At 59.8% G+C, this 10,351-nt stretch overlaps 1 protein-coding gene across 1 annotated transcript; it reads right to left on the bottom strand.

Annotated features, from left to right (window-relative positions):
* Nucleotides 1-845: 845 nt before the first annotated feature.
* RAI1 (retinoic acid induced 1) lies at nucleotides 846-8,348 on the bottom strand. The gene is made up of 4 exons (XM_054390875.1): nucleotides 2,751-8,348; nucleotides 1,631-1,724; nucleotides 1,255-1,328; nucleotides 846-860 (listed from the first exon to the last, which is right to left on the bottom strand). Exons 1-4 carry the CDS (start codon nucleotides 8,346-8,348, stop codon nucleotides 846-848), a joined length of 5,781 nt encoding a protein of 1,926 aa, XP_054246850.1.
* Between the last annotated feature and the right edge of the window lie 2,003 nt (nucleotides 8,349-10,351).

The following is a 10,351-nucleotide window of genomic DNA, read 5'->3' as shown; positions in this document are numbered from 1 at the left end:
CTTTTACACGGCCCCTCCCTCCCCCCTCCCCCCCTGTGCAGCCATCGAGGGCCGAGGGATCCCATTCCATCCCTCTGTGCCAGGCCAGGTTTTACTAGGGGCCCAGCAGGAAGGAAAACCCAGCACTGGCTCTCCCTAGAGGATCCTGTTCCATCTCTCCCATATGGCCAGGCTGGGTTTTACTGGGAACCTGACAGGGGGAAAAACCTGGCACTGGATCTACCCGAGGAATCCCACCCCATCTCTTCTCTACTGCTAGGCCCAGCAGGAAGGAAAACCCAGTGCTGGCTCTTCCTGGTGAATCCTGTTCCATGTCTTCCATATGGCCAGGTCGAGTTTTGCCAGAATCTGGCACAAGAGAAAACCCAGAAATGGCTCAGCCTGGAGGATCCCATTCCATCTCTCCTTTACAACCAGGCCAGGTTTTGCCAGGGTACCAGCAGGAGGGAGAACCTGGCACTGACTCTGCCTTTGAGGGGATCCCATTCAGTCTCTCCCATACAGCCATGCTGGTTTTTTTTCTGGAGTCTGGCAGAGGGAAAACCTGGCACTGGCACTGTCTGGAGGATTCTCTTCCATCTCTCCCAAGCAGCCAAACCAGATTTTGCTGGGGTCTGGCAGGAAGGAAAACCTGGCACTGGCTTGATTTGCCCATGTTTTGCTGGGGTTTGGCAGGAGGGAAAACCCGGCGCTGGCTCTGCCCGCCCAGAATGGGCTCGGGGTGGGAGACACGGGGGGCAGCGCTGTGCCCACCTGCAGCAGGGCAGCTCCTGGTACAGCCCAGGCCGGCCCCACTCCTCTCCCAGGGTGCTGCCTCTTCCACCGGTCCCTCGCTGGTGGCAGGGCTACACTGGCTGCCTCTGTGGGGAGAAGGGGAGTGTCAGTCCAGTGGTCTTGCTGGGATGGGGGGTACCCTGGCTCCAGTTCCCATCTGGTGGGGATGTCCCTGGGATACCCACTCTGCCCACCCATCAATAATCAGGTGCCCACCCAGCACTTTTAGACAGGGTTCAGTTATTGCCCCACATCTTGTCAGCACTCAGGACAGAGAAATAAACCCCCATAATCCAGCTTGGGGGGGTCCCAGACCTGGCACCCACTTGCCTGGAGGGCTCCTGGGTGGCCTGGTATCCCCCAGGGATGCGATGCCTCATGCCACATGGGGCTGAGTGCCTGGGGTGGGTGTACTGCAGAGCAGGGTGTCCCCAGTGTGGTCTGAAGGCAGGTCCCCAGAGGACTGCAGAGCACTGGGGCTTGCAGGGGGGGCTCTGGGCTTACCTTATGTTTGGGACACTTCAGAGAGAAGCTCTCTTCAGTTAATAAGCAACCTGCAAGGAGAGAAAGCTGTGTCAGGGGAGTCCCTGCGCTGTGTGATGCCTGTCCCCAAGTGTGGGAACACAGCATCCTCTTCTTGCCACCATCCAGAGCAGCCACGGCATGTGCATGGAGGGTTCAGCTGACGACAGCCAAACTCAGGACACCAGCCGGCATTCCGGTGCAGAGGCATTGCCATCCTGGCAGGCAGGGAGCTGTGAGCCCACCCTCCCGTTGGGTGGGTTTGAGCATTGCAAAGTGACCAGCTGGGTGGAAGGGTGCCAGGGGTGCCCATGTCCCATGCTCCCACGCTCACCTGTGTCGACGGCACACGCGTAGTGGTAGGTGTGGGGACACCCCTTCTGGCAGCAGCCCACAGTGGCTCCCGCTTGCTGACAGCTTGAGCACTTCTTTAAAACACACCCAGGAATTCAGAGCAAGGATGGAGAGATGCAGAGAGACAGAGAGACTCCATCAGAGCCCAGCACAGGAGCAAAGCACCCTGACAACCCTACCTGTTAAGGCAACGTGCTGTTGACCCTGCACCTCTGCACGCCACCAGGCAGCATCCTTCCTCCTGTGCTGGTGCACTGTGGGTGATGCTCTGCCTTTTGCTTGGCCATCTGCTGCCACGTGCAAGGTTTCTGCCTACCATACTGTTCTCCTCGACAGACTGAGCCCACCACTGCTCTCCGAGGGCAGAAGGTGCAGAGATGAAGGGACATGGCCTGGGCCATGCCATGGCTCAGTGGTGGGGGACTGTGGTATTTGCTATTTCTTGCCCTGTCCCCATGGGTGCAGCAGGGGTGAGAGCAGCACCCAGTCCTGTGGCACGGGCAGGGAAAGGGCAGCAGCCTCCTGACAGCCTCGAATGCCTGGAAGTACAACCAGCCCAAATCTAGTAGCAGGGGGCTTACTGGAGGCCCCCTGCCCCACCTTTTCTGGGATGACTTGTCCCTTCTGTCTCACCAGCACAAAACCCTCATCTCCCTGGCGCGGTCTCCCAGCAGCATCCTCCCTGCAGCAGAGCTGTACCCTCCCTCCAGCTCCCCTTCCCCTGCTGTGGTATCAGGGCATGCCATGCCCATCTTTCACCTCACGTTCTCCCAGTGATATGTCTGGGCTGAGGGCTGCAACCCAGCAGGAGCAGCATTCTCATAGCCCCTGGATGGGCTCAAAGCATAACAAAGTCATTAACACTTCTATGCCTAAAAGAGATTATTTTACGCGCTACCAGAGACATGGCAGCACCAAACTTGCAGGAAGCCAGCAGGGTTCAAGGTGCTTCAACACCCACCCTACTCTCCCAGGGCGACTTGTTGGACCCAACCCTATTAAATTTCACCCCAGCTGGAGGCGCAGCCAGGAGAACGCACTTCGCCCACAGGATGCCCGCAGGATGCTGTGCTGTGCCATGCGGGCAGCCGAGCTCTTACCAGGTCAGCAGCTGCCCTGACGGCTTCCTGCAGCCCGTAGAGCTTCCCTGCCACCAGGAAAACCCCTGCGGTCCATACGGCACAGGCCTCGTGCAGCCAGTGCTCCTGTGTGTCACCCGCCAGCTCCTGCGGGGGGGACTCGGCCTTGTGACATTCGTGCCGCCGGGGCTTTTCGGCCGCCTCCTCGCCCTCTGTCCTCTCATCACAGCAGTAGCAGCTCTGCAGCCTACGGAACATGCCCCGCGGGCTGGACCGCAACGCGCTCTGCTTGGCCACCTCGGCAGCACCCTCTGGCCGAGCTGCCTTGCTGCCGGCACCGCAGCTGCCCTCTGTCCCTCGCGGTGCCCGCTCAGCTGCGGCGGGGGGCACAATGTCCTCTCCTGGCCCCTCTGCCCGTGCTTTCTCCTTCATCCGTGATTTCTTCTTGGGCAGACAGTCCTCAGGGTAGTAGGGCCCACAGAGGTCCCCCAGGTCCTTGTAGTTGGCGGGGTTGCGGCACAGGCAGCAGACCAGGCAGGCAGCACTCAGTGCCTTCGACACCACCGGCCCCATGTGCATGGTGGACGAGGCAGGTAGGGCTGCCCGTGGTCGCGGTGCTGGCCCAGCTGGTCCCCGTTGCAGCCGGGCCTCGTCGCCGGGTGAGTTGATGATGGTGCAGGTGGTGGTGAACTCGCCGTGCCGCTCCACGTGGATGTAGGGGGCAAAGGGGGGTGCCCGGCTGTCCACCCGCAGCCGCTTGCAGGAGATGTACTTCAGCCGGATCTCAGGCTCGGCAGGGTGCAGCAGTGGGGCCTGCTGGGCCTGCCGCCGCCGCTTGCTGCGACTCTTGCACCGCGCCGGCACAGCCTTGGCCTTGCCATGGGCCAGACGCTTACGCTGACGCTTGGAGTAGCCGTTGTAGTTGGAGTGGTTGGCCCGTGGCTTCGGCCCCCGTGCTGGCCCACTGGTGGAGCGGCCCTCGGGAGGACCCTCGCCTCCTCCAGTCTCTTTGTCCTCACTCTTTGGTTTCTTGCCCTCCCGCTGTGCTTCTTCCCCACCACCTGGACCAGCCGCACGCTCCCGGGACAACAGCATCGGTGTGGGGCCCAAGGGGGCCTTGGCCATGCCTAATGCCGCTGCTTTGCCCTTGCGGTTCCTCTTCTTGGGTCCCAGGAGCCCCAGGCTCTTGCCTGTCATGGCAGAGCTGGGCTGGGTGCCCAGGGCGGGTGCGCAGGCTTCGGCCTGGCAGCTGTCAGTGCAGAGTTTTTTCCCGCTGCCCAGCTTCCCCTTCAGTGCTCGGCTGTTGGGGTTTCGGCAGAGCTGATCAGCTGCTGGCACGGTGGGCATCTTCTGTGCCATTGCTGGCTTAGACAGCCGTGCGTCACCCACTGCCAGAGCCATCCCACTGTGCTTCACTGCCCGCTCCCTCTCTGCTCCCACTGGGCTCAGGGAGGTGCTGTAGGCAGTCACTGTGGCCACTGTTGCCGTGGCTGATGGTTTGCAGGCAAACTTCTTCAGGTTGGGGGAGGTGATCTTCTGGACGATGGCCTCCAGCTTGAGGCCACGGCCCTTGCGGGGAGGCAGCACTTTGGTCTTGGTGGCCTCCTGGAAAGCTGCCCGGGAGGTGATCTTGATGCAGACATCGGGAGCCTCTTTTGACTGGGGGGGCTTTGGGACAGCTTCACCAGAGCTCTTGGGGGGCAGCTTGGCTTTCACCTTCTTGGTGACAGGCATCTTCTTGAAGAGGCTGGGAGGTGCCTCAGGCATCTCCTCTTTCACGCTGCCACTGTTGCTCCGCAGGACCAGGTTCCTCTTCTTGGCAGGGATGGGGGAGATGAAGGTGGATTTCCTCTTCAGTGAGTGCAGGGAGCGCTCAGACATTTTGCCCCCCATGCCTGGCCCTGCTTTGGGCAGCTTCATCCGGGCACCCACCTTGCCCTCCTTGTGGGGGCTACCTGGGGCTGCCAACTTGAAGGTGGGTGGCAGGTGGTTGTTGGAGATGAGTTTTTTGGGTGCCTTGCAGTTCTTCAGCCGGACGTCAGCTGCCCGCTTGCCCCGCCGCCTCTTGGTGTAGAAAACCTCTTGTGTCTTTGTCCGGGAGCGCAGGATCATTGACCGCTGGTCCCTGTCCCCCACCTCCACTGCATCCCCATCTGCTGGTGTTGGCCCTGAGACCTCCTCTGCCACCACCAAGCTGGGCACCAGGAGGGTGGTATCACTGGCATTTTGGACCATTTTGGGGCCCGGTCGGTTGCTGCGCTTCCTGGCTCTGAAACCAACCCTCTGCTTCACGCCGCAAGCAGGCTTCTTCCCCAGCTTCTCCTGGTGTGTGGGGGCCTTCAGCCCCTCCAGTGGGGCGGGAGTGCGGGGCTCAGCAAGGGCAGTGAAGGAGCGGGTGCACATGCGAGCAGGCAGCCCCTCGGCTGGGAACCGCGGTGTTTGGCTGTGGGCGTTCTTGCTGGGTATCTCCCCTTGGCCATCTGGCCCTAGGCAGGTACTGGCCACACTGCCAGTTGCTGGGAGGTCGTCGAAGGGGCTCAGCATGGCACTGCCAGGGCCATCTCCCTCCGGCAGCCGGCAGTGGACCCTCTTGTTGCGGAGGCTTTTGCCCCGTGAGACAGGCTCCGTCTTCCCTGGAGTGTTTTCGGGGGTGAGTTGCTGCTTCGCCACAATTGATGAGGAGGATTCAGCATCGGCCACCTCTGGGTGGGACATTTCCCCTCCACTGCTCTCCTCCTCGGGCTGGATGTGGGGCAGGGAGGACTTGAACCAGCTCTTCACCTTGGTCTCTGTGCCCACGGTGGGGCCCAGCAGGATGACAGACTCATCAGAGAGGTGTGGGGTGGGGGCTGAGCTCTCCTTCTCCACCGTGCTGACGGTCTCCTCGGCAGACACAGGCACCTCACTGGAGGACAGCACTGCAGGCATGTCCGGGGGCTTGGGCGATGAGGCATCGAACATCACCGACTTCTGCTCTGATCCAGCCAGCTCACAGAGCGAGGAGTACTCCTCTGCCTCCAGGTCCGACTCCTTCAGCTCTGGTGAGGAGATGATGGGGATCTCACTGAAGTCCCCAGTCGAGCAGCAGTGCCGGGCATCCTGCAGCCACCGCTCACTGTCTGCCTTTGTTGCTTCATCATAGGTCAGCGTCTCTTCTTCCTCCTCTATTGCCTGCTGGCTGAAGTCTCGGGCTGGCTCGCTCTTGGCTGGCTGCTCACCGTCACACAGATCCAAGCCACAGGCCTTTTTTTTCTCCTTGCAGGAGTCCACCAATTTGCTAGGGAACAAGCCCTTGGGGAGGTCGGTGGCTTGCAGTTCCTTCCATCGCAGGCACTCTTCGCCCAGGCTCTCCTCTGGCCACTCAAAGTGCTCCATGGTGTTCTCAGACCCCACCGAGTTGGCTGTGGTGGTTGAGTAGCAGCTGTAGCTGGTGGCTCCTGCACTTGATGTTGATGCTGGGATGCTGGGCTTGGAGTTGAAGGCCAGTGAGGCTGTGTCCTTCAGTGCATCCTTGGTCTCAGTGTCTGCAAACTCCACCTGAGGACCCTCGAAAACCTCCTCACCAAAGTCTTTCCCTGTGCTGGCCCCTGAAGCCTTATCCAGCTTGAGGGGTTCAGTGAGGGTGCTGGAATCTCCCTGGCTGGGCCAGGTGCTCTTTACCATAGAATCCAAGCAGGGTCTGTGGTTCTCCAGCTGGAAGGGAGACTTGGTGGCCTCCTTGCTCAGCATGGGCGAGTTGGCCCAGGCTTTGTCTGCCTTCTCATTGATGGCATCCTGCAGGACAATGATCTCAGAAGCCAGCTCCTCCTGGGACAGGGCACTGAGGAGCAGCCGGGGACAGTCCCGTTCATTGGTCACATACTTGGTAAAGGTCTCCAGGGGCAGGCTGGCATGGATGCTCTGGAAGGAGTCATCCGATTTGGTGGACATATCATCTGGGGAGGTCACGGAGCAGGTGGACACTGACTCAGGCTTCGCCTTGGAGTTGCTATTGACGCGGGCAGGGCTGCGGTTCTGGTTGCAGTACAGGAAACTCCTCTCCAGCTGATCCTCTGACCCGCTCAGATAGTCGGTGTCCTGCGTCTCGGCGTGGACAGACTGAGGGGTGCTCAGTGGGTCAGACAGGGGTGTCCCCACCTGCTCTGCTGAGTAGGTGCTGCTCTCAGGGCTGCAGTGCTGCCCCTTGAGCTGCTCAGGGGTCCTTGCCGGAGTCTTGATTCCCTTTTTCTGGGGCACAGCAGCTTTGGAGAGCAGCAGCTGCTGGACAGTGTTGGAGATGTTCTCCACTTGGGAGGTCAGTGCTGTGAGGCTCTGCAAGCTCAGGTCTGAGAGCAGATTTTCAGGCAGCTTCTCCTTCTGCAAGGTTTTGCAGTTCCCAGATTGAGCATCAGGGCTCGAGCCATCAGTAGGAGAAGGGTTCAGCAGTGGCATGAAATGGCTGTGGTCAGTGATGCCGGCTGGGAAGGTGCCAGTGCTCAGTGGCTGCTGGCTGTACTGGAAGTTCTCCAGGTTGGGCATCAAAGGGGAAGGAGTAGAGCTGTAGGATGGGGACCTGCCAACAGAGCGAGCTGGCGAGTGGCTGGCACTGGGGCTGAAGGTCTGGTAGTACTGCTCTGGTGTCCGGACAGGCGGTGCCTCACCCTGGCAGTAGGTCTGGCCTGGCTGGTTGTAATGTTGGTATTTGGCCATGTTTTGGTAGTGGAGGGTCTCTGGAGCGTGATGCCGCCCTTGCAAGGGCTGCGGGGGCTGTGGGGGTTGCGGGGGCTGTGGGGGCTGAGGTGGCGGTGGCGGCTGCGGGGGCTGCGGTGGTGGCTGCGGGGGCTGCTCGTAGCCAATGCGGTTGGGCTGGTAGCCGTGCAGGTTGGGCACGCGGGGGCCAGGCGCCAGGCTGGCAGCGCTACCCAGGGGCCGCTCCAGCGGCGGTTGCCCCGAGGGTGCAGTACAGCTCTTGTAGGAGTGTGCTGGCTGGCTGCCCCCTGGCACTGAAGAGTAGGTAGAGGAGGCAGGGAAGGACTGTGAGTGCTGCCCAAAGTGGGGGCTCTGTGAGAAGGGCATGGGTGAGGAGACGTCGTTTGGCAGCTTCTGCCGCTGCAGCTTGGGGTAGGGGAGCGCAGGTGGCTGCTGCTGCTGCTGCTGCTGCTGTTGCTGCGGAAAATGAGTCCGGAAGGGCAAGGAGGCAGCTGCTGGCTCGTGGTAGGGCCGTCCCCCTGCCAACGCCGCTGTCTTCTTCATCAGATTGTCTTCATACTTGGCCATGCCACCAGGCAGCGCTTGTGGTTGGCCACCCCACGCCTGCAAGCTCTCGTCCCCTGAATAGCGAGCTGGGTAAGGGCTGTTCTCCTGCACGGCGTAACTGGAAAAGGCCGGCCTGCCTTGCAGCTGCTGCCCTGCTAATTGCTTGTTCCCCCGGTGGTATTTCTCCACAGTACTGTTCTCGTAGCCTGCGTACGGCAGTTGCTGCTGACTGTAGTACTCCTTTGCCACCAGCCTCTGCCGCTCGCAGTTCGGCCCTGCCTGACTTTGATGCCTGTAATTCTCCAGGCGTGATGTGTCTTGTGAAGCCGGCTGGTAGCTCTGCTGGTTGCCATGGAAACCACACCTTTCTCGAAAGGACTGCATGGCGCGGGCTCGTTATCTGCGAAGAGAGAGAGGCAAGAATTCAAATGAAGCACGGCCACCAGGGCAGGCCGGGGAGATCAGCCACGCAGGGAGAAGGGCACACTGTGTGTGCCATGGGGGGGGACCGCATCGCCTGGCCTGCCCTGGCATTGCCCCGCGGGGGCCACATCGCCTCACGGCTGCCACAGCACCTGACGCTGCATTGCCTCGCCTCACCCTCCATCTCATCACACTGCATCACATCCCCTGCTATCCCTTCATGTTGCCTGGCATGTCATTTACCTGCACCATGCTGCCTTGTGTTGCATCACCTGGCATTGCATTGCCCTGCATCGCATCACTTTGCTTTGCATCATCCTGTGCCACATCCTCTTGCATGGCATTGCCTCGCACCACCCTGCTCTGCCTTGCATCACCCAGCAGCACATCGCTTCGCATCACATTGCCCAGCATCACCTTGACTCACCCTGCATCACATCACCTTGCAGGTCATCTTCTTGCATCTTGTTGCCTTGCCTTGCATTGCCCTGCATCGCATCACCTTGCTTTGCATTATCCTACATAGCATTGTCTCGTGCTGCATCACCTCACCTCACTCAGCAGTGCATCACTTTACATCTCATCGCCTCACCTCACCCTGGCATCACATTGCCTTGCATCTCATCTCCCTGCACCATGTCACCTTTCATCGCACTGCCTTGCATCACATCACTTTGCATTGCCTTGGCTTGCATTCCCTGCATTCCTTTGCCTCACATCTCTCTGCATCAGCCAGCAGTGCATTACTTTGTATTGTACTGCCTCCCATCACCCTGCATTGCATTGCCTTGCAGTTCATCTTCCTCCATTGTGCTGCCTCACACCACGTTGCCTTGCAGCTCATCTCCCTGCATCACACTGCCCTGCATCACAACACCTTGCATTGCATTGCTCTGCATTGCCTCACATCACCCAGCGGTGCATCACTTTGGCATCCGTCACCCAGCATCACCTCAAACCGCCCTTCATGACGTGACCTTGCACTTCATTTCCCTGCATCATGTTGCCTTGCATTGCATTGCCCTGCATCACACCACCCTGCATTGCATTGCCTTCCATTGCATCACCTCACAACACTCTGCATCACCCAGCACTGCATTGCTTTGCATCACCTCACACTGCCCTGCATTGCATTGTCTTGCATTGTCCTGCATTGCATCACCCTGCATCACATTACCTTGCATCGCATTGCCCTGCAGCACGTCCCATCCCATCATCTCACACTGCACCACCCTGCCTTGCCCTAGATCTCAGCATCTGGCTTTGCATCACCCCCCATCACTTTGCACTGTGCTGTGTAGCCCCACATCACACTGACTGCATCACCTCACCTTCCATTGCCCTGTGTCCTCCTCTATCACAGCTCACAGCTTCCTGCATTGCCCACTCTGGTGCCCATGGGCAGGGAGATGGTTGGGGTGCTCCCTGCCTGTGGTGTGCCCAGTCAGCCATCCTTGCCCTTCTGCTGGGAGCCTTCCCCATCCCTGTTGCCCATCCCAGCTTTCCAGGGTTCATAAACCCTTTTTCTGCCTACCCAATGTGGCATCATGATCCTCTGCACCATGCTGGAGTTCCCCAACCCTGGTGCTCTGCATTTCACACATTTGTTTCCCCTTGCCTCTGTAAATCACTCTCCCCCCCTCCTCCTTGCATGCCCTCTCCAGGGATGCTGGGATCCTGTGAGCCCCTCTGAACACCCTGCTTATCACCACTCTTTTTAATTATTGGGCTAATTACTGGAAGCAGCAGCGTGGAGGGCCAGAACCGCAGGCTCCACTGCAAAAAAAAAAAAAAAGTCATTTCAACTTGCTGGCTCTGCCTGCTGCTGCCTCCCATAGCCCCCCTGGCCCCAGCAGATCCCCCTGCCCCAGTGCGATGCCATCTGGAAGCTGTCTGCTCCCGCCAGCAGCCATCTATTAGCCAAACCCCTCGCCAGCTTCGTCATCACACCTCCCCATTTCCCA

The sequence above is a fragment of the Indicator indicator genome, chromosome 22 (genome assembly GCF_027791375.1).
Source record: "Indicator indicator isolate 239-I01 chromosome 22, UM_Iind_1.1, whole genome shotgun sequence".
Classification (NCBI taxonomy): Eukaryota; Metazoa; Chordata; class Aves; order Piciformes; family Indicatoridae; genus Indicator; species Indicator indicator.
Note: the sequence above shows the minus strand (reverse complement) of the source record. Positions and strands in the feature narration are given on the sequence as shown.